At 38.3% G+C, this 23,661-nt stretch overlaps 1 protein-coding gene across 5 annotated transcripts in view; it reads left to right on the top strand.

Annotated features, from left to right (window-relative positions):
* The window catches only part of YTHDC2 (YTH N6-methyladenosine RNA binding protein C2), a 46,605-nt gene that overhangs the window by 5,048 nt on the left and 17,896 nt on the right, over window positions 1-23,661 (top strand). For all 5 annotated transcript variants that reach the window (XM_078386248.1, XM_020780024.3, XM_020780025.3 and 2 more), the window contains exons 4-21: window positions 356-555; window positions 1,997-2,163; window positions 3,335-3,437; window positions 4,297-4,453; window positions 6,126-6,233; window positions 6,408-6,553; window positions 7,794-7,929; window positions 8,390-8,516; window positions 11,683-11,748; window positions 13,725-13,903; window positions 15,887-15,983; window positions 16,082-16,169; window positions 16,258-16,338; window positions 16,604-16,686; window positions 17,141-17,246; window positions 19,111-19,230; window positions 20,931-21,203; window positions 23,354-23,480. In XM_078386248.1, the coding sequence (XP_078242374.1) occupies window positions 356-555; window positions 1,997-2,163; window positions 3,335-3,437; window positions 4,297-4,453; window positions 6,126-6,233; window positions 6,408-6,553; window positions 7,794-7,929; window positions 8,390-8,516; window positions 11,683-11,748; window positions 13,725-13,903; window positions 15,887-15,983; window positions 16,082-16,169; window positions 16,258-16,338; window positions 16,604-16,686; window positions 17,141-17,246; window positions 19,111-19,230; window positions 20,931-21,203; window positions 23,354-23,480 (2,364 nt within the window). The remainder of the gene's footprint in view (window positions 1-355; window positions 556-1,996; window positions 2,164-3,334; window positions 3,438-4,296; window positions 4,454-6,125; window positions 6,234-6,407; window positions 6,554-7,793; window positions 7,930-8,389; window positions 8,517-11,682; window positions 11,749-13,724; window positions 13,904-15,886; window positions 15,984-16,081; window positions 16,170-16,257; window positions 16,339-16,603; window positions 16,687-17,140; window positions 17,247-19,110; window positions 19,231-20,930; window positions 21,204-23,353; window positions 23,481-23,661) is intronic.

Genomic DNA, 23,661 nt, shown 5'->3' with positions numbered 1-23,661 from the left:
CAGATTTTAATGCCAGGCTTAGCTGGGATTTACAGGACTTGGCTATATTGTTGGACAGAGAAAGTTATGGACAATAGCTTTTTCTGTGGATAGTGCCTTAAACATTTCTATTAAATTCCTGCTTGTTCTTAGTGCCCAAAATCCACAGCAACACCTCTCTTCTCTTCCTGCTTCTATATTGGCACCATTGTTAGCTGCCAGTGCAACTGTTTAAGTAGATTGCTTTGTCACCTGGAGTGGCTTTTCAACTATCATATGTTTGTTACTGGTCTACTAAGCAACATTCAGTGGTTTGTTATATGTCACAGTAGATTAATACCCAGTTCATGGAAATCACTCTTTTGTTCTTTCTCAGAGAACAGAGAGATGAGCAAAACAAGTGGGCGACTTAACAATGGTATCCCTCAAATCCCAGTGAAACGTGGAGAATCAGAGTTTGATTCATTTCGACAATCTCTGCCAGTTTACGAAAAGCAAGATGAAATTGTTAGAATTATTAAAGAAAATAAAGTTGTTTTGATTGTGGGTGAAACTGGATCAGGAAAAACTACACAGGTATGTATTTTACCAGAACTGTAAAAGGACATATTTTGTAAATTGGATATCTGTATTTACATATGCTGACATCTACAAATTCAGTACTGCTTTGATTTATCTACGAACAGAAATGAACTTGGGTAGCTTTGTTTTTGACCTCATTCTTGGCAGTAGTTAAAAGAGCAATTCTCTGCTCTTGATGGGGACAGCTGGCAGGTTCAGAGTATTGCACAGACTTTCGTTTCTGCAGGCATACAAGGAGGATTGCTGTCAGAGGTGTGCCTGCTGTGACAGAGGAAGGTTCTGTCACTGCCCTACTGGCTGCTTTCTGTGTGTGAAAGGAGCCGCAAGAACATACAGTATCTTAAGGGACACTGCGGATCAGCACGATCTGAAAACTTATCTCCTACATATGTGCTCAAGAGATTAAATGTAATATGCTAGCTCTGAAGGTGGCATACTTAATTCTTCTTGTGTAGGGGGACTGCTGGCTGGGAAAATATGAGATGTTGGGGGGGCATCTAATTCAGTCTGTTGTCGGCTTGAACAAGCCCAGAATACCCTGTGGTTTCTGTTGCTTGTCAGATTAAATGTAAATAAAATGAACCAGTCTTGTTGGTTTAAATGAAACAGTAAACCTGCATTTCTAAATTTAAGCAAATGCTTCCCAATTTCTTTGTGACTACTCTGGAATTGGGCCTCGTACCTATAATACTAAATCACAGTTTAATGCTACACCAAATGTTTCCAGAAAGCAAGGCACAGCCTTCTTGCCCCTTGTTTTAGCAGTGAATAAAATCATATGAGGTGGAGGTTTTTCACTGGAAAGAAGCTGATGTGGCTTATGGCAAGTCTAGGGAATAGTAGGAAATGGCCTGAAAACTACCATAATTTGCCAACCTGTCTTGGTATGGAATCGAGAATATACTTTTTTTCTGTTCTAAATCTGTAGTTTGTGTGTTCGAAGTCAAAACCTTTTTATTCACTCTGTCCAGTTTATATGCATTTTAAAAAATTGTTGTATTTTGGACTGAATGGGAATGGATTTTGATAAAGGGTAGTATATAAATGTTTTAAATAGAGATGCATGTTGTAAAATTTACATATAAATTCTCCATGCAATATAGAGATTCTGCAGCATTGTCAGAGTTATCAACAATATGTTTCAGTTTCATCCACTTGCCATGTGCAGTTTTTTCTTAACAAAAACAGCTGGGACAAAAATTGTACGAGCACATCATTTGCCATTGGAATTTGTTTGTTTGGTCTCATCCAGTGTAATTTATTGGCAGTAGGTTGGCTTCAAGAAGAATGGGCAGAAGAATTCTCAGTAGGCTCAGGAAATGCAAGACTTGTTTCTTGAACCCAGTACCTAAACCTACACTTCTAAAAGTACTGCTGGTTTTATGTTGAAATTCTGAGCCTTTTCTCATAATTAGCAGAACACCTCTCTGTTCAGATTCCTCAGTTTCTACTTGATGACTGTTACAAAAATGGAATACCCTGTCGAATATTTTGCACTCAGCCAAGACGTTTAGCAGCAATAGCTGTGGCTGAAAGGGTTGCTGCTGAAAGAAGAGAGAAGATTGGCCAGACCATTGGTTATCAGATCCGACTGGAAAGCAGGTCTTGTCAATATTCCTGGTGCTATGTATTATTTTACCTATTGTTTATTACGTGTAGCCTGCATAATGTGTATACTGTCCAGAGAGAGCTTTAAGCAGCAACCTTTGTTTTGCTTTATTATATTGTCATCTCACCTTGCCAGCAGAAATAAAACTAAAAAGCGCTCAAAGTGGCTAACAGAATCATCCAACATTTTAAAGAAATTATAAGCATATTAAAACAAGTTTAATGTAGATAAATAGTAACAAATTAAATCATAATAATTAAAGCAATTAAGATGATTACAGTACTCCATAGTATATGCATGTTTTTTCCATGCCTGTGCAGAAATATTTTAGAGAACTGTGAAAGAGGATTAAGAAAATAGAATAAAAATGGAATACAAAATTTAATGTTTGTTTAGTTCAGAATGAGATGGGTAGTCAGTCACTACTTATCAAACACTCTGTGCTTTTACACCTTTGTTCTCATGTATCTCCTTTACCTTTAATTCAAGAGATTATAGATGGAACCAAATGGGTTTGGATTATTATTGCTATATTGTACTGCATAGGCAGTCCTAATTCCTCTTATTCCTAGAGGAAAGTGCATGAATGTGGTTTTTTGAGTTCCCTTTTCCAGAGTAAAGTAGGTGGCAGCAAATGGGTCTTTGCATTTCTGGTACCATATATAGAATGCACTTTGGAGGATTTAAAAATGCTGTTTATCTTACATTCATTTGGTGGCCAGGAATTTTATGGAAAATTCATCATTGAGATGATTTACTGAAACAACCTAAACTGATGAGAACAAAGAATTCACTACCCTGTTTCCCTGAAAACAAGACATAACCTCAAAATAAGACCTAGTATGATTTTTCAGGATGCTTGTAATATAAGCCTTACCCCCAAAAATAAGCCCGAGTTAAGTGAAACCCTGCTCTCCACCATTGTGCAGGAACCAGAAGAAGATGACATGACTGTATTTGAATAAATGTAGATTGTTGTACATGTCTTATTTTCAGGGTAACATGGTATGTATTATTTGTATATAAGGATATCTTACGAGGATAACGGGATAACCTAAATTGACAAATATGTGATAACATGCAGATAGTTCTAACTATTTTTTGGAATCTTAAATGGATATTTGGATATTTTTTGGAATCTTAAATGATTTTCCCATTTTACAGAGTTTCTCCAAAGACACTGTTAACATTTTGCACCAATGGTGTATTGCTTCGTACACTAATGGCTGGAGATAGTGCACTGTCAACAGTAACTCATGTCATTGTGGTAAGTATGATCAGTAATTCCTTTTGTATCTACATAATTTACAATTTTGAACTGTGAAAACTAGCTTAACTTTTTTCAGAGCTTTAAGATAAGCTTTATTGAAATCATAACATACTGTAAGAATAATAATTAGTGGCCTTGGACAAGCTGCCCAGTCCCAGGATGCCTGCCAGAAAAAGGGAATGGTTAAGCAAATGACACATGTGCAGATTCTCTTTATAAATAAGACTGGGGAATCTTTACTTCTCCAGATGGTTAGTTCTACACAGAACATACTTCCACCATGGACAGTGATTAAGGATTCACCATCCCTTTTGTTGTAAAGATGAGAAACAGCTACGTGCAAGAAAACAGAATAAGATGATGAAAGAATAAACATTGTGATAATGGAGAAATGATTTAACACAGCCTTAAGCTAGTAAAATAGAAATAGCGAAATCCAATTGAATCAGTGAAACTTACAGGAACATTGACTTACCAAAATCCCATTTCTGTAGTGGATCTCCTTGTCATTAATAGTTGTATTTAGTTTTTGGAGTTTATGGAATTACAGTTTGTTTGGAATTAAAGCATCTAGATAAATATGTCATAATCCTGTGTTTCATGTATACTTGGCATCTTTGCGAAGAATATGCTGTCATAGCCAAAAAGTGAAACATTGTTAGAACTTTTACTATATTAATTTTTTACTATATTAATTTTTGCTCCAAATGTAAGTAGCAATGTAAAAATTTGTAAAACTTCCGTAATGTAAAATGTAAATGTGAATCAAATGTAAATATGTGCAAAATAAATGTTTTGTAATGTGTAAGTATTCTCAGGATGTGTTAAGAAGAGGTATGGCTTGTTTATGTTGCAGGATGAAGTCCATGAGAGGGATCGCTTCAGTGATTTCCTGTTAACAAAGTTAAGAGATACTTTACAGAAACACTCATCTTTGAAACTGATACTCTCTAGTGCTGCTCTGGATGTGAATCTGTTTGTCAGATACTTTGCAGGCTGTCCAGTAATATATAGTAAGTTCAGATTCTAATGGGAATCCATAGTTGAAGTGTGTTTTTTGTCTTTTACTTGGAATACTAACAAACAAGCCTTGGCAACAAATTGTTGTAATAACTGGCAAGGATTTCTGTCAAATATACAAAATTAAGTTTTGTGGTGATTTACTTAGCTTATATTAGAGACATCTAGGAACATTTTGCATTGCATTTGTTTTATGTAATTTTTTTACATCTTTATTATCTTTAAATGGCATACCAAGGCTGATGATGGTAAAGGAGAGTCAAGGGGAGGCAGTCAAATGGAAATTCTTCAAGGAAAGTTAGAGATATTGATCAAAAGTAAACTAAGGTTAATATATATTTGTATAATTTGTTGAGAAGCTGCTGTGAGAGGACAGTCATACTTGTGGCAGTTGGAGAAAAAAACAGTAAAATACAAGTGCAATATAGTGAACTACAGATCTTTCATAATATGGCTATATGATTTTGAAGATGTTTCTTGGCTGACACATGTTAATACTGAAACAAAATAAAATTGAACTTCTATGTGATAGTATTATTTTATTATGGAGACACTGATTGACTACTCCTGGATAATTTGTGCATTCAGACATGGGGAATCAGTTTCATTTATAGAAGTCAAGTATTTTATTTATTGATTGATTGATTTGATTTGATTTGATTTATATCCCACCCATCTGGTCTGGTGGACCACTCTGGGCGGCTTCCAATAAGGTGTATAAGAAAACATAAGAATTTTACAAACAGTCCATAACACGTACAATAATAAAACAAATAATAAATGAAAGAATAAATAAAGAATTAAATATTGACAGGAGGGGAAGGCCTGAACATACAACCATGTTTTTAGTTGAAAGTATTTTGACAGATTATAGCAAATTGTGGCTGGCTGGGTGTATTAGCTAGCTGTGATTTACTCTACTCAGCTGTAAATTCCAGCATAGTACTGCTGTTGCTATGAACAACACAAATGAAATTGGACATTAGCCTCCAAACCATGCTAGTAGAAGAAAAGCCATTTAATTTGTTTCATTTGTATAAAGAAAGTTAAGCTAATTTTTGTGTGCAGTTTAGATTATACACCTCTCTTTTCTAGGTGTACAGAAGAAAGTTACAGCATTTCTGTGCTGTAACAAACATCAGAAGTTTACATTAACGAACAGCTAAGACAAAAAATAGACTGTACAATAGTTTTCTAACATGTTTGAGAAAACAGTACTGCTCATGTGTTTGGATTTTGCACAGAGCCATTAGTGGTCTTCCACATTTCTATGTTCATTAGTCAGCAGAAAATAACAATGAAATCTTTATTTTTACAGTGGTCCTATATAAAGGAAACAGACAAACATAGGACTACAGAAAGCTGTTTCAGATAGCGCACACACACACACACACACACATATATGTCTATATATATAAAATAAAAAAATTAGTGTGACTCCACGTGTAGGGCTGTCATCAGTTTGTTAATGTGAAGGTGTTTCAGTCAAAGGATCGGTACTTGTTGCTTTATATAACAAGATAGAGTATAATTTGAAGTCAAAACATTTACCTTTTTTTGAAGGTTTGCCTGTTCTTTGACCACTGGGCTAAAATGTATGTATTTGTGAGTAGCTGAAAATCCAAAGTAACTCATATATATTTATATTACCACTTATATTTTCAGTACCAGGAAGACCTTTTGAAGTCAAAGAAATGTTCCTGGAAGACATATTAAGAAGTACAGGCTATACAAATAAAGAGATGATTAAATACAAAAAGGAAAAACTGCGAGGTTAGTATCTGTATTCACAGGTGTCAGAAAATAGATATTTCTGTTCTTATCCAAAAGTTGCAAAAACATATTTTTGTTAATTATACCATGAAATATTAATGAGAAAGAATACCATGCAGTTTAGTTCTGACTTTTTTTTCTTCTTCTTTCCATGAAACAAATTACGTTATCAAGAGGAGAAACAACAGACAACTCTGACTGAATGGTATTCTGCACAAGACAATAGCAAGCTAGAACTTCAACGACAAAGGGCAGTTACAAATGTAGCTGAAGATAATGATCTGTTGGATGATGGCGGTGACACAGTTTTCAGTCAGTTGGTATGCATTTTTCTAAGGTTTCCACTATTTTCTGGCAGTAAGAATTATTACCAAACAGAACAGTGCTCTGGTGTGTACACAAAGTTCTTAGTTGGCTTAACCTTTTTTTTTATAGGCAGTTCCGTATGCACAACAGGGAAACTTCTGGTGAATTATGGAATTGTGGAGTTGGACCCCTGCCTCCCCTTTCTAAATAGAATATTACGATTTTTATATCTTAAGTCAAAAGTGACTGTGACAACCTTCTCTTATGCCTTTACAGGGGGAGCAGTTCCATATTTCACAGTTTGAATGAAATTATTTCAAATTTAACTTATCCTCTGCAACATACATTTTCTGACTTCTGCACGTTAATAGGTACTGTAAATTTAGGAGGAAGGAGCTGCTTAAAGGTGAAGCAGTGCTAAAGAGCTCAACTCTGCCTGTGGGTCTCCTGTATATGCCACTGGGTTTGGTTTTATTTTATAGAAAGTATTACTTCCAAGTTGATTTTGTGAATAATGATATAGGATATAGAAAGCAGCATTATCAAGAAGTTTAAAATTGCCTACCAATTTTTGTAGGTATGAAGGAATGGATATAACAAATAATAGCTGTTCTTAGATGGCTTATAACAGTGTTTCCCAGTCGGGGGGGGGGGGTTTACAAAGTGTTTTCCGGGGGGGGGGTCATGTTATAGCCCTTGTTAAATTTTTTCCTCTTTGACCTTTCAGAGTGGTATATTAAAGTTGGCTTGCATATGTATGTACCCTGTTTTCCCCAAAATAAGGCCTAACCTCAAAATAAGCCCTAGTATGATTTTTTCAGGATGCTCGTTATATAAACCCTACCCCCAAAATAAGCCCCAGTTAAGTGAAACCTTGCCCTCCACCATTGTGCAGGAACCAGAAGAATATGACCTGACTGTATTTGAATAAATGTAGATCGTTGTACATGAAAAAATAAAAAATAAAACATCCCCTGAAAATAAGCCCTAATGCATTTTTGGAGCAAAAATTAATATAAGACCCTGTCTTATTTTCGGGGAAACATGGTATGAGAAACAGGCTCTTTGAGGAAGAGAAAGAAGCCTCTGTATTCTGAAAAGGGATGACTTTATTCCCATTAAAAATGCCTTTTTATGCAAATATGGCATGGGAGTCACAGGTTACTTGGCTATTATAAAAGGGAGTTTGCAGTTTGAAAAAACTTGAGAACCACTTGCTTAGAAGCTGATACTAACATCTGTTCTTGTTTACAGGCTGAAAAAGATGTCAACTGTCTTGAACCTTGGTTAATTAAAGAGATGGATGCTTGTCTTTCTGATATTTGGCTGCATAAAGATATTGAAGCCTTTGCACAGGTGTTCCACCTTATTTTAACTGAAAATGTCAGTGGTGAGTACACATTCTTTATGGAACTGTCCACTCTTAAAATAATTTTAAGCCACAAAGGCCGCCCCAGTATGACTGGGAGTGGGGTGGATTTTTAGGTTCATACTGTTTATAAATGAGATGCAATTTCTAGAAAAAAAAGTTTTTAGGAATTCATACAATATTCATTGAATATTTTATTATTCTGTGATATTACTTTGAATACGTAGGCTGTGACATCATGAAGTATTGCAATATATTTGCAGTGTTTGTGTTTTTTTCAAAGCATGCAGCTTGATCCTGCATTCAGGAAGTATGCATTGGTTTCTAATCAAATGTAATGCACATAAAAGGTTGCTTGAATATGTACTCGGAAACCTTTTGAGAATAATGGGATCTTTGGACACTATTAAAAGAATAGTTAATATAATTTGAGCAATCTTTTTTAAAAATGTACGCTAAAAATCCATTTTCCCCATCCCAGTTGATTACAGGCACAGTGATACAAGTGCAACAACCTTAATGGTAGCTTCTGGAAGAGGTTTCTTGAGTCAAGTAGAACAGCTGATTGGTATGGGAGCAAATGTTCACATCAAATCATCCAATGGCTGGTAAAATAAGCATAGTAACTTTTAAAATAATTTATCTGTGTGACCAAAAGAGATTGGGAGAAAAAGCAGTTGTAGTGTTTGACAAATAGTTGCATTGGGATGTATCCTAATTTGTAGTATTGATTTTTAAATTTCACAAACACTATTGTGGCATTTTAATTTGAAGTTGTATCCTAAATACAGTAAAAGGAAGGTGTGTGATTTACCAAAGAAATTGTAAAATTGCAGAGGGGAAATGTTCTTATCAATGATTATAGTGGGTTATTGGGAGAGGTAATCTGTAAATGACGCTTTTAAAGAAATAATCCATCATCACTGCACTACCACTACTACACCATGCACTGTCTGAGATACTGTAGGCCTCACTGACAAATAGAAGAGAATTCACTATTTTTGAGAGTGGCTTAAAGTTCAGGCAAACTATTTCAGCAGCAATATACTATAGAGGTTAGCTCAGCCTTCCTCAGCCTGGTGATTTCCTGTTATTTTTCAATTGCAGCTGTCATCTGTTTTGAACTACAATTCCCACCAGTCTTGAATAGCATTTACAATACATTGGAGTAAAGTGGGCAGTGAGCTATATTGCCAGACTTCTTTAGCTTCTTAGCCAAAGTTTGTGGAATTTCTCATCCTGGTTCTAATGTTCATGTTCATAAAAAACATAAGCTGGTTGTTGTGGGTTTTCTGGGCTGTTTGGGTGTGTTCTTAAGGTTTTTCTTCCTAATGTTTCGCCAGTGTCTGTGGCCAGCATCTTCAGAGGACAAGAGTCAGAACTTTGTCTGTGCTCTGTTGCAGTTTGTTGAATAGTTGATTATTTATAGCTGTGGGAACAGCTTTTGTCCTTTTCAGGAGATTGAGTGATTATGGTGATCAGCGTCTTTTTGTTGTGGGTGTATTGTTGTGAGAAGGGGGAGAGATGATCTGTCACTGTGATTGATGGGTGTTGTTAGCTGGTCTTTTGTGTGCAGTGATCACTGGTCCTTGTGGCTGGGTAGGCTTTGTTGACCTTTTGCAGACTGTATTTTTCAGTGCTGGGAGCCAGGCTTTGTTGAGTTTTAAACTTTCTTCTTTTTGTTGAAGCTCTGCTGGTGTTTGTGGATTTCAATGGCTTCCCTGTATATTCTAACATAATGATTGCTGGTGCTGTCCAGTACTTCTGTAGTTTGAAATAGAATTTCATGTTCAGCTTGTTTTAGGGCATGTTCCTCTACTGCCAATTTTTCTGGTATGTTTTAGTCTGCAGTGTCTCTCATGTTCTTTGATTCTGGTGTGAATGCTGCATTTTGTGGTTCCAGTATATACCTGTCCACAACTGCAAGGTATCTGGTATACTCCTGCAGTAGTGAGGGGGTCCCTTTTGTTCTTTGCTGACCATAACATTTGTTGTATTTTTGTCGTGGGCCTGAATGCTGTTTGTAGGTTGTGTTTTTTCAAAAGTTTCCCCATGTGGTCCATGACCCCTTTGATATATGGCAAAAATACTTTATTTATGGGTGGCTGTTTTTCCTCTTCAGTTTGATGTTGTTTTCTTGGTTTGATGGCTCTTTTGATTTCATTCTTGGAATAGCCATTTGCATCTAGGGCCCAATTCAGATGGGCCGAACTCAACCACAAACCACAGTACCCTGCCCCTAGTGGGAGAAAGCTCCCTGTTTGCCCCTCTGAGCAAGAGGAGCCATTGCCAGTGGTCAATAAATCAAGGGATCCACAAGGCCAAAATGTTTGGGAACCACTGGTGTAGTGGACAGAGTGACTGAGTAGATTTCAAGTGGTGACAATCCCTGAGTTCAAATCCCTACTTGGTGATGTAAACTCATTAGGTGTGTGAAACTGGTGAACTCATTCCTTAAATATCTCGCTTATCTTGAAAGACTTGATAGGGTCACTATAAGTCTAATGTAACTTGATGGCATATAACACATACAAGACCAAACAGAATCTGAACTATTAGAAAGCATGTAGATGTTTTAAACATAGCTCTAATGATTATAGGGCTGAAGATTAACACCCTGGTAGGTCAGGGAATCAAAACCAAGGTGAAATTCAAGCTACAGTAAGGGTCCAGGGAACATAAGGTATATTTATACTGAACTCCAATATATTAAGTAATTATCATACAAAGACTGTGTGCATAGGCCCTTTCTCTGGGGGTGTGAAAAGTATAATCTTCCAGATGTGGTCAGACTTTAGTTTCCATATCCCCTTACCACTCACTGGCTGTGCTGACTAGGACATCATGCCATCCTATCCCCTTCCCACGAATATCCCCAAGGGCCCATCTTTCAGGTCTTGATGCAGAAAAACTCACAAGGCCACCCAGCAAGCCCTTCTACCAGGGACCATAGAGATGGGGAAAGGAGAGTTAGGCACATGGCTTCCACTTTCAGTTCGTATTTGACATAGAGCTATGAAGGCAATAAAGGAGCTGTTCATAGAGCTATGAACAACATCCATAGCTACATGTTCCAGCCCTTTCCCATGGTGCCTCTGGCTGGGTTTCATGACGCCCCATGGAGCTGCGGTGCACAGTTTGGGAATCCCTGCAACTACACCAGCACTGATCTTGGTTTGGAATGACTGAGTTAATAACTCAGGCATATAGTTTTGACTCAAGTTTAAACAGGAGTCATTTGCAGATGCTCATTTTCCCTGTTTGAGGAAAGTTGGAGAGAAAATGTCAACACTATATATATATTCTCACTCCAACAAGCTGCAAGGATTAAAGATATTTTCATCTTTGCTTTCGGTGTTGCAAAATGAATTGACCCATAAAAATCTTCAGTGACAAAAAATGATAGGATCATTAACATAAAGCTGTTGTGGTTTCAGGAACTAGAAGTGGTAAAATTAGTGAATTTTATAAATGATATGAAATAACCTGAGCTTGGAAGAGCCAATGTGATAGAGTAACAGACTAGTAATCAGGAGACCTGGGTTCAAATCTCTGCTTGGTCACAGAGGTTTGGGGGGGGGCATTGGTAAAACTTGTCCTTAGATATGTTATAGATGTTTTGATACAAATCAGATGTGACTTGATGGCACATAATACAATGTAAGATTGGAAGTGATGCTCTGAATGTAACTAACAAAGATTGAAATTATTTTTTGTGACTTTAGTTATGTGCTTATGGAAAATGTTTGATTAATGTCTTTATAATTGTTATAGGACAGCCTTGGACTGGGCTAAACATTTTGGACAAACAGAAGTGATCGATCTGTTGGAGTCTTATTGGTAAATCTCTTGTTGATTTCTCAAATGCATTAGGGTAGGAATGGGTGAAGTACAGAGCCAAGTTACTCTGAACCTCCCTGCATTGACCTCTAGATCAGGAGTCCCCAACCCCTGGTCCGTGGCCCAGTGCTGGTCTGTGGACTTCCTGGAACTGGACCGTGGAGACGGATCTCTGCCCCCGCCCACCTGCATGGGCGTGTCGCGCTCGTGGAGGGGCATGCTTGAGCGTGGCACGGCCCTCCATGAGCGCAACACGCCCACCTGCGAGTGCAGGGGTGCCCCTGCCCTGCCGCACAGAGCCCGTACCCCCCCAACCGGTCTGCGGTCCTGAAAAGTTGGGGATCGCTGCTCTAGATCACAGATGATGCTCCCCAGATCTACAGTAGATGTTATTCTCCTTAGGCCTATTTTGCACCCTGGAGTCTTCTTTTAGAAACTGGGAGTGAGTGTTTTGTTTTAATGGCCTTTTAAAGCTCAAAGTAGGCGCACAAGGGTTGGAAATTATGCTTATGACAAATAACAATCTTCTGAGGTTTGTTGGGGAGGAGCAATTTATGATTTCAAGTCAGAAAAAAAAGATGCCAGGTAATGAGAGTTTTGGCAGTGGGTGGTGCGGTGGAAGGCGGAAATGACCTCTGGGATCCTTGGAGGTTGCCCAGCCTTTTGCTAGAGCAGGGGTCCCCAACCTTTTTAACCCCATGGACTGGTTGGGGAAGGCGGGGCACCCCTGCGCTCATGCAAAGGAGCGCATGTGCTTTTGTGCATGGGTGAAGGAGCAGGAGGACGCTTGTGCTGGCACTCGCTCGCTCATGCGCATGCACGAAGGGTGGTGCAGTGCTTGGGTGGGCGCTCAGGAGCATGCGTGAAGGGTGGCACGGTGCTTGGGGGCACGTGTGTGCATGCGCAAAGGAGTGGGGGAGTACTCGTGTGGGTGGACATGCACAAAGGGGCTGTGCGGGGAGGAGTGCGTGCGGGGTGGGTGGGGGATGTCTGTCTCCATGACCTGGTCCGGCTCAGGCCACGGACCGGGGGTTGGGGACCTCTGCACTAGAGAATTATCTCATGGAGCTGCCCATTCTCATGAGGTAAATCAGGAAGTTTATCAAAGCTCTTAGTTATGCACTCTCTGTACTTGAATCAAAGCCTGTCTGATTCTTTCTAAAAATCTGTCTGATGTAGCCCAATGTACTAGTAAACAAGAACATTTCAGTGTAAAGTTAAAGCAAGTTGTGAGGAGTTTCTAAAAATAATTTGAAGAGATGGTTGTCGTAGATTTTTTGCGCTGTCTGGCCGTGTTCTTGAGGTTTTTCTTCCTAACGTTTCGCCAGTCTCTGTGGCCAGCATCTTCAGAGGACAGGAGTGAGAACTCTTGTCTGTGCTCTGAGTTCTGACTCCTGTCCTCTGAAGATGCCGCCACACAGACTGGTGAAACGTTTGGAAGAAAAACCTCGAGAACATGGCCAGACAGCCCAAAAAATTTGATGAGACTTATTAGCCAAAATCCTATTGTATAAATTTATACTGGTGGAAGCTGATTATGTCATCATCTAGTGCTGGTAAAATTTAATTTAAATTGAACATTTCCTATCCTCCTGTTTCAGGTTCTGATGCTCCCCAGGGCCTCCTTTTGCCCTTGGGGAGCCTTGGGATGCGAAAGGGAAGCATTTAATAGCCAGAAATCATCACTGGTAGTCCTGACACCCGAGCTGTGATCAGCCATGGTTTTCATTTACTACTAAAGTGCCCCTCTTCTTGTTCTAAAAACTTCCTCAAGGTAAAAGGGAGCTGTAGGGTGCCTTGGAAACTGAATATGAAGGATAAGAAGCTTTCAGTTAAGTTAAATTTACCGGCACAGATTGTGATGTTATGAGTGGGTGCTTTTGTTGTGTCAAAAGCCCTTGGGTTCATAGAAGGCATCCAGATATTTCCATATTGTACACATACTACTGTATTTAAGTTTTTGTTATCTATTTCAGTGCCTCACTAGAGTCTGGTAATCTAGATGAAAGTTCCTTGGTCCATGCTAATGCAAGTGAACTTAGTGCTGAAGATCGAGAAATCCTGAAAGCTTATCATCACAGTTTTGATGATGAAAAGGTGGATCTTGACTTGATCATGCACTTGCTGTTCAATATCTGTCATAGCTGTGATGCAGGTTAGTTATTAATAATTATCAATACCAATAAATAGCATTAATAATTATGTATTAATAATTATGGCCAAAAGCCAGTAGTTTATTTTTTTAACTAATATCACCACATGTGATGCTTTCTGCCTCCTCACCCCAGTCCCTGTGTAACCCTTTATTGTGTGAATACCTACTCCAGAAAGTTTCCAAGCCATTTCTGGAGCAAATTTCTGACATAGGGGATTGAGGAGAGGATTACGGATTCTGGCAGAAGCAGCAGGTTCCCGTAGAGATATGGTGTTGGCTTCTGATACAGACTCACAAGTTTTAGAACCAGTTACAGGAGAATGATGTGCACTGTGTTTCGGCATATAAGCTTCGCTACTTATGAATGCTAAGTGCAAATCAAGGCCTGCAAGTTCCATCTGTATCTTTACTTGTGTATTTGATTAAACTGATCTTTTGGTATAAGTGAGCGAAGTCTTCCAAAGGTTTATATACTTCAGCTACTGTGTTTTTGTCCTTACAGTTAGATATGATGGGGAGTTTGCATCATAACTCTTTTGTAGCTGGGGCTTTTACAAGCAGGGTCTGCATCAGAGGTGAGCAGAGTATGGACACCCAAATGCAGCCTCCAGCAGCCCTAGGTGGCCTCACATGCCCCCACCCCCGTTTTACTCAAAAAGTCCTATTGTCCTTCTCAAGTATAGGATGGGACAACTTAGCCATATTTGAAGGCCATGGCACCTCTGTCTCCTGCACACTGCCTTCCAAGTTTTACTTTAAAAAAATGGCCACTAGTGGGCTTTTTCAATTAAAAATATCTGGATAGTGCTAATCTGATGTTTTGTTTATAGTTTTGTCTTGGTTGTAAACTGCCCAGAGTGGCCTTTGGTTAGATGGGTGGAATGTAAATTAAATAAATAACATCTTCTTCAGAAGTTTTTGCTCTGTTGAACTGTTCATAGAATCTTACTTCTTCATTGGAAACTGTTCTTTTCATCACATGTCTTGGTCATTTATTCATCAGAGAATCAAAAAATCTGGTTTTGCTGGTGCTGGAACTCAGTGCTGCCTCATAGTGTTTTGAATAGCATTACTGTGTACAGAAATATATTTTAAAATTAATAAATAATTTCTGTTTAATGGGTTACTTTGAAGGAAGGAATTTGATTTCCAGAGAATAATATTGTATAAATAAAAACATCATTTTAAAAGTTCAAATCTTGTATTTATCTGATCTTTATTAAGGATATGTATGCCTATGTTGTGGGACATGGTGGCGCTGCGGGTTAAACTGCAGAAGCCTCTGTGCTGCAAGTTCAGAAGACCAACGGTCATAAGATCAAATCCACGCGATTTAGTGAGCTCCTGTCGCTTGTCCCAGCTCATGCTAACCTAGCAGTTTGAAAGCATGTAAATGCAAGTAGATAAATAGGTACCACCATGGTGGGAAGGTAATGGCGTTCCATGTCTAGTCACACTGGCCACATGACCATGGAAGCTGTCTATGGACAAATGCCGGCTCTACGGCTTGGAGACGGGGATGAGCACTGCGCCCTAGAGTTGGGCATGACTGGACTAAATGTCAAGGGGAACCTTTACCTTTATGCTTTGTTTGTGGTGAGGAGTTCATTATTTTTATTTAAAGAAATACATCATTTCATTATATAGTAAAGAAATAAATGATTTCATTATTTAGCAATACTTAAAAAAAATATTTACAAAGCTAATTAGCCACTTCAGTCATGTCCCTTCTGAGTCCAGCCACATCGCCTTTTGGGACCGCAGCTTCCTAACTACTGGCCAATCTGAAAAAGTAAACTTGTCCTCATCAAAGCTACCCATTCTGACCAACCGGTTTGTAGATGTAGATGGACAGGCTTCCCCCAAGCCTCATTCTCGCCATTGCTACCACATGCTAGCTTTCATTTGAACTAGCCTGTATTGGAAAAACAGATGTTATGCACAACTTCCTCTGATTCGTCTTCATTTATTTTTGCCTTCTAGGAGCGGTTTTAATTTTTCTTCCTGGATATGATGAGATTGTTGGCTTGAGGGATCGCATTCTATTTGATGACAAAAGGTTTGCCGATAACAATCACAGGTAAAAGTCTGCACCACTTTGATTTTGACTTTTTATTGTACTTCTTCTCATACAGAACTACTCTTCATTTATTTTCATTCATACTCCTTTGCTTCTAGATTCCAAGTTTTTATGTTGCATTCAAATATGCAGACATCTGATCAGAAGAAAGTGTTAAAGGCCTCACCTCCAGGCATACGCAAAATAGCAAGTATCAAGTGATTTTTCAACCAATCATGAATCTTCATTTTTGTTTGTGAATTGTTGCTACAGTATAACATTTATGTCCCTACAGATACTTTCTACAAATATTGCTGAAACAAGTATCACAGTTAATGATGTTGTCTTTGTGATTGATTCTGGAAAAATGAAGGAGGTATGTTATCCCAAATATATGTTATAAACTTAAATTTATGAACTAGTATCGCTTAGTAGAGGAATATAAAGCCTTACATAATGCAAGCAAAGTATTATTGTTTTTAAAGTAAAATTTTAGAACACCATTTCTAAAGTACAATATGCAGTGAAATAACTTCGTATAGAACTCTTGGTAATTTAGTTTTCTTAGTGATGCAAATGTTCATGTTGCCACAGTCATCAAAATGAATTCATAATTCCACTTTTTCCCCCCACCATTTTAGAAGTCCTTTGATGCATTGAACTGTGTAACAATGTTAAAGATGGTATGGATTTCTAAAGCTAGTGCCATTCAAAGGAAGGGCAGGTAATGCCAAGTTATTTCTTTTGTATAACAAGATTGGAAATATATTTTAAAAAAGAAAGGTGTAAAGTTTTTGCTTCTGGGAAACTAGAATTACTGTTAACAGGAAGTAGTTTTTGAAATAAAGTATTGCGTTTTTGAAATACGTTAAATATATTGATGAAAAAATACTTCTAGAAATTGCTGGTAAGAACCTAATAATTGATTGATAGTTTGGAAGACATGTAAGTATGCATTTCTCACTACATCTTTGGATCACCCTGGAATTAGATTACTGTTGTGTCATATTGCAAATTATTTTGGCTTCTAAAACAGGTATTTCTAATGAACAGAATCTCTAAGATTATATTTTTTTCTATTTTGAAACATTAAAATCTGTTTTGGTGCCTTTTTTGTTTTTGTTTTTTGCTTGAATTCCACTATTTTGATTGACCTTCAATACTGCTTTGTTTCCAAGGGCAGGACGTTGTCGACCTGGAATTTGTTTCCGACTTTTCAGTAGACTAAGGTTTCAAAATATGCTGGAATTTCAGACTCCAGAGCTTCTAAGAATGCCTCTGCAGGTGAGTGATCTTCCTCTGTTCTTTCATTAAATCTGTACTTTAGCCATTCTCCCTTCCCAGCACTCGCATCTGTTGCTACTTAATTTGCTACTGGCTAATTTTGTGGCAAAGTGCTCCTTTTCCTCTAAAGTTGTCACTATGCTTCAGTGTTGTGGCAGCAAATGGAGTCAAAACATACCTGGAGGAAGTGGGCTGCAGCCCATGTCATCTATTGCCAAATAAAACTTAACTAGCTTTGAAAGTGTCACAAGACTCTGTAATACTCTGAAGATAACAGTTCTGCTTTAAAATAATGGCTGAAATCCTGTTGCTTAGTGCAGGAAACTTCATAACTTTCAGTCTGTTTCTAACTAGCAGGCCAGTGTGGGCACAAGGACTGAGAACTGCAGTGTGTCTCTTTGCCAGCTAGGAATGGTTTGAAAGTGGTAGATTTTCATAAGCTAATTAAGAGGATTTCAGCCAATATGTATGGCTAGTATAACCTTGTTTTGAAGCCAGATTTGTACTTCAGGAGATTCTGTAATGTGCTTTGGAAGAAGGTATGAGCCTCCTGCATTGTTTTAAAGCAACCTGGTTTATTCCACCAGTTACTTTTTCATTATGCAACACACCACCAAATCTAAGAAGTGGTGGAGGTCTGGCCGTTCAATGAATTGCAAGTACCGTATTTGCCGGTGTATAAGGCGACTGGGAGTATAAGACGGCCCCCCCCAACATTCCCACTCAGAATGTAGAGTTTGTTATATACTTGCTGTATAAGACTGCCCCCTCTTCCGCATTCGTGATTCTGCTTTGGCTGCATCATGGGGAAAGTTCCTTTTGCCCCTTTTGGTTCCTTTTCGGAGGCGGCAGCCATTTTGGAGAGGCGGCAGCCATGTGGTCGCTTCTCAAAATGGCTGCCGCCTCTCTGCTGTTCCGACAGCTGTTCGGTGCTAGAGTCAGACTGTTTCCAGGCTAGGAGCGGGGCTCTACTGGGTCTTACTACCAGGTAAGTGACTTCACTGGGAGAGAGGGAGGGTTTGCTAGACATGCACCCGGCGTACGAGACGACCCCTCCACTTGGAGGCATGTTTTTCATGGCCAAAAGTCGTCTTGTACGCCGGCAAATACGGTATATCTTAGCACTCCCAATGTCCAGAAGTTGTTCATGTGCTTCTAGTGATCTTTGTAATGCCTAAATGCTTTGAATATACAGTCGTGCCTCGCTTTACGATTGCCCCACATTACAATGAAACCACATTACGACGATCTTTTTGTGATCGCAATTGCGATTGCAAAACGATGGTCTAAATGGTTTTTTTTTTGCTTTGCGATGATTGGTTCCCTGCTTTGGGAACTGATTCTTCGCAAAACGACAATTTTAAAACAGCTGATCGGAAGTTTCAAAATGGCTGCCGGGTAAACAAAATGGCTCCCCGCTGTTTTCTGGGATGAATTCCTCGCAAGACAGGCAGCGAAAACGGCTGCCCTATGGAGGATCTTCGCTGGACGGTGAGTTTTGACCCTATTGGAACGCATTGAAGGGGTTTCAATGGTTTTTTTTCCACTTTAGGATGTTTTCGCTTAAAGGCGATTTTCTGGAACAGATTATCGCCATTAAGCGAGGCACCACTGTACGCTAGACTGAATTCAACAATTCTTCCACTGATGGTAATGTTTCATATGCAGAGTTCCAAACAGAATGTTCCTACCCTGCAACCCTCTGAAATTTTTATAAGGCTTCAGTCTGTTTCTGATTTGTTTTGGATTAAGATTTATTGGACTGTATGGAATTTACTTCTGAAACTGTACAATATTGTGCTGTAGATGTATTTTTTTAATGTAAGTAAATCATACTGTGTTTTGTTGCTTTAAAATTTTCTAGGAGCTTTGTTTGCATACAAAACTGCTAGCTCCTATCAATTGTCCAATTGCTGACTTTTTAATGAAAGCTCCAGAGCCGCCACCTGCTTTAATTGTGAGAAATGCTGTGCAGATGCTTAAGGTGAGTAAACGGAATGCAGCTTTGTATATTTTTGTCACACCACTTAAAGTATTTAATTTTGGCATCAGTGTTTATTTAATACTGGCTTGCTCCTCAGTCCTGATATATTCAGAATCTTGTGAACGTTCTGGCTTGTTCAGCCGCCTAGAGTGGTCACAATGACCAGATAAGCGGGGTAATAAATAAAAAAATAAAAAAATACAGTTTTCTGAGCATATCCAGGGAGCGTATGTGTTGATATGTATCCCATGAGACTTTGGAACTTCCTCCTACGGGAAGCCAGGCTTGCCGCATCTTTGCTATTCTTATGGCAGGCTTTTCTTTAGTGACTGTCTCTCTATGAAAGGTTTTAAAACAAGATGGATTATGTTTTTGTATTTTAAATCTGTTTTTTCCTAACATTTTTAATATGTTTATTTAATAAATAAGTATTTATCTGCCCCAAAATTTCTGCTATCTGTCTTCCCAATTCCTTTAATGCCTGACCAAACAAAGGGGCTGACTCTGGAAATATGTAACAAAAGTTACTGCTCTTCCTTCCCTCCCTCCCTTCCTCCGCCCCTTTCAATTATTTATATAAACACAAACACACACCATTAGTGCTCAGCACTATTCTGGGGGGTTTACATAAAAAACATGAATTTCCCTGTACAGCTAGACAGCCTGTAAATAATTAAGACAGCAAGATAATGAAAACATTGAACATACAGTGGTGCCTCGCTTAACGAGTGCACCGTATAGCGATGTTTCCGTATAGCGATCCCTTTTTCGGGATCGCTATACGGAAACATCCCCGATCGTTGCAATGGGGAAAACCCGCATTGCGAAGATCGGGTATTGCGGCGGCCATTTTGGAGCCGCTGAACAGCTGATTGGCGGTTCCAAAATGGCTGCCGGAAGCCCGGAAATGGCTGCCGGCAGCCGTTTTCGCGCCCTGCCCTCGCTTAGCGAAGGCGCGAAAATGGCTGCCGGCACCTGGAATCCTCGCTGAACGGGTAAGTAACAAAGGTATTGGAATGCATTAAATGAAGTTTAATGCGTTCCAATACATTTCCCCTACCCGTTTAGCGACGATTTCGCATAGCGAGGGTTAATCCGGAACGGATTAACCTCGCTATGCGGGGCACCACTGTACTATAAAACGACAGGAGAAAACCAGCAAGAGCACAGATGGCAGTAAAAGTTAGAGAAATGGAACGGGCAAAAAAATTCAAAAGAGGCTGCCTTCAAAAGCCTCCAAAAAGAGAAGCATTTTCAGCAGCCTCTTAAAACTAGGCAGGGAGTAGGCCAGGCATAGCTTCATCAGGAGGCAGTTCCACAGCAATAGTGCCAACAATAAAAAAGCCCTATGTCTTGTAGAACTTTTTTTTAGCCTCCTTAGGTGTAGCCACCAAGGGAAGCGTAGTCTGGGAGGATCTAGTGGAGCAGGAAGATGACCTTGGGGGAAGACACTCCAACAGCTAGCATGGTCCAAAACCATGAACGGCTTTCTTTAGTTTATCATATCATCAGGAATCGTGAAACAAGACTATTACATTTTTCATATTGTTTGTGAGGAGTACTTTCTTTGTAAAGTTGAGATTGTCATAGGAGAAATACATGGTAAGCTAATACAAAATTGAGGCTCTTTTCTTTAGTTCTATTGCATTTGGATTTTACATTTCTCATTTGCTGATCTTGGCTACGTTCTTTTAAAATAGACAATAGATGCTATGGATACCTGGGAGGATCTGACAGAACTTGGCTATCATCTGGCTGACTTACCAGTCGAACCCCACCTTGGTAAAATGGTCTTATGCGCTGTTGTTCTCAAGTGCCTGGATCCTATTCTGACCATTGCGTGCACCCTTGCATATCGTGACCCTTTTGTGCTACCAACACAGGCCTCTCAAAAACGTGCAGCCATGCTGTGTAGAAAACGGTTTACTGCAGGAACATTTAGTGATCATATGGCCCTTCTCAGGGCTTTTCAGGTATTTCTACTGTATTAAAAAGATTATGTGAAGTGTATATTATGAGGTGGCAGCACTACAGTGGTTAAGAGAGTGGATAAGACTGGAGAAGGGAAAATATTAATACTAGAAAGCAAAGATTTAAAATATAGACTTCATGCATATTTTTACGGCATCGAAGAAAGAAAGTGAACAAATCTTATGATAATAATATAATAAGAAAAGCATTAATAAGAGTATGGGAGAAATATAAAGGGAAATTTTATTGTGGGATTCCAATGTGGATGTCCTCCCATGAAGCTCTCTCAAAGGAAATTGACATAAAGAATGATAAATGGTTAACATATAAGGATCTACTCATAGAGGAAAATGATGGACAACTAAGATTAAGAACAAGACAAATAGGAATAATATGCCAGTGGTTTCCACACACACAGCTATCAGAAAGAATGAAAATAGATAATAAATTAATTGGATTGGTTAAAGAACCTATAGAACTAGATAAGATAATATGGGGAAAAGAAAATCATCAAATCGCAAAGTTGTATATGGAACAGGAAGTAAAGAAAATATGATAAAATGGATGCAGGAATTAGGTAGAACAATTCAGACAGAGGATTGGTTTAGAGCATGAAATGATAACAAAAAACTATTAAGTACAGTTTTGAAAGAAAATTATATGAAAATATTGTATACAGATGGTATATGACACCAGAGAAATCGGCAAAGGTGAAGACAAATGAGAAAGATAAAGGTTGGAGATGTAAGACAATAAAAGGAACACTATCAAATGTGGTGGGGTTGTAAATTTATTAGGAAATTTTGGAAAGAAATAGAAAAAATAATCAAAATAGATTTAAAAATAAAAATGGAGATGAACCCTGAAACTTATTTGTTCAATGTGATAAAGTTAAACTTGAGAAAAGAGACAAAAATTTGCTTATACATACTAGGCGCAGCCAGAATTCAAGTGGCAAAACAACGGAAAGACAAGGAGGAACCTTCGGTGGAGGATTGCTTAATAAAATCACAAGAACTAATATTAATGGACAAATTAACAGACTCATTGAAAGGAAAGAGTAGAACCGAGCACGAATCTCAATGGGGGAAAGTAAAGAATTATCTCAGAAAGAAATGGAAGAAAGATTTTCAACTTGTACCAAGTGACTTACGCTTAAATTAGAAGCAGAATTGCTCTCAACAGAAGTAAAAACAAACTAAAGCAGGTTGTTAATATGGATGTAAAATAAAAATTAAGAAAGGTATTATTAAGATTGCGAAAAAAATAAATGTCTGGTGGAAAATAACAAAGTAAAAATGTTAAAGACTTATTGTTTTGCAAAAGAGATAATAGGAAGTTATTTTGGTTATGAGCGAATATTGTGATAATTATTTACTTTTATAATTTCTTTTTAAAATGCAATGAAGATTAAAAGTTAAAAAAAAGAGTATGTGAAGTGACTTGAGTTCCAGTGTTGAGAGAAAGATAGGATATAATTGTAACAAAGATGAGACATTTTTAGCTTGATGAGTTTACTTTAAGATTTACCTAGTGTAATCTTGGGAATAATCTGTCGTGACATAGCTATAAAGAAAGATACCACCAACTATTAAAAAAGATAGAAATATTTGAAATGTGGATTTAAATATTTGATAGATAGAAATATTTGAAATGTGGATCCACAAAGACGATCAGTGAAGAAATATGGAAACAAATGTTTAATGACCAGGAAATCATAAAACATTGCAAGTGTAGAAAACTAGATTACTTTTGATAAAAAATGAAAAGTACAGATTGGTATAGCCAGTTATTCAAAGTAAAATAAATGGGAAGAGAAGTGCAGGAAGATCAAGAACCAATTGACTAAAGGACCTGGTAGACTAGTTTGGATGAAACACAATGTTTACTGCTGCCTTGTTAAAAAAAATCAAAGTGAGCCTGAAACCATCCAAGCTATGGTAGAAACCAGTAGTATATTGGATAATATATGCAGTCTAGACTTGACTCACTTCAGGAATATTGTTTGGAGGTGGTGGAGAATAAATTTCCCAAGCCTTGTTAATCTAGGACTCGGCATTGTTTACTGAAAATCTTTGCTTTTTACAGTACTTTATAATACATTGTATGAAAAATGGCACTCAAAGACATTTTAACTTGATCTGTTTGACAGGCATGGCAGAAGGCACGAAGTGATGGCTGGGAAAGAGCTTTTTGTGAGAAGAACTTCCTTTCTCAGGCAACAATGGAGATTATCATAGGAATGAGAACACAGTTGCTTGGGCAGCTCAGAGCATCAGGTACATATAGATATAGATATTCATAAATCTGAAAGCAGGGTAATAAAAGTATTTTAAAACATTCTTCCTCAGTGTTATTGTATTCTTGTATGTACAGTGGTGCCCTGCAAGACGATTGCCTCATGGGACGAAAAACTTGCTGGATGATTTTGTTCCGGTGAGGGTTTTGGTGCCTCAGAAG

This window comes from Pogona vitticeps, chromosome 2 (assembly GCF_051106095.1).
Source record: "Pogona vitticeps strain Pit_001003342236 chromosome 2, PviZW2.1, whole genome shotgun sequence".
In the NCBI taxonomy this organism is placed as follows: domain Eukaryota; kingdom Metazoa; phylum Chordata; class Lepidosauria; order Squamata; family Agamidae; genus Pogona; species Pogona vitticeps.
Note: the sequence above shows the minus strand (reverse complement) of the source record. Positions and strands in the feature narration are given on the sequence as shown.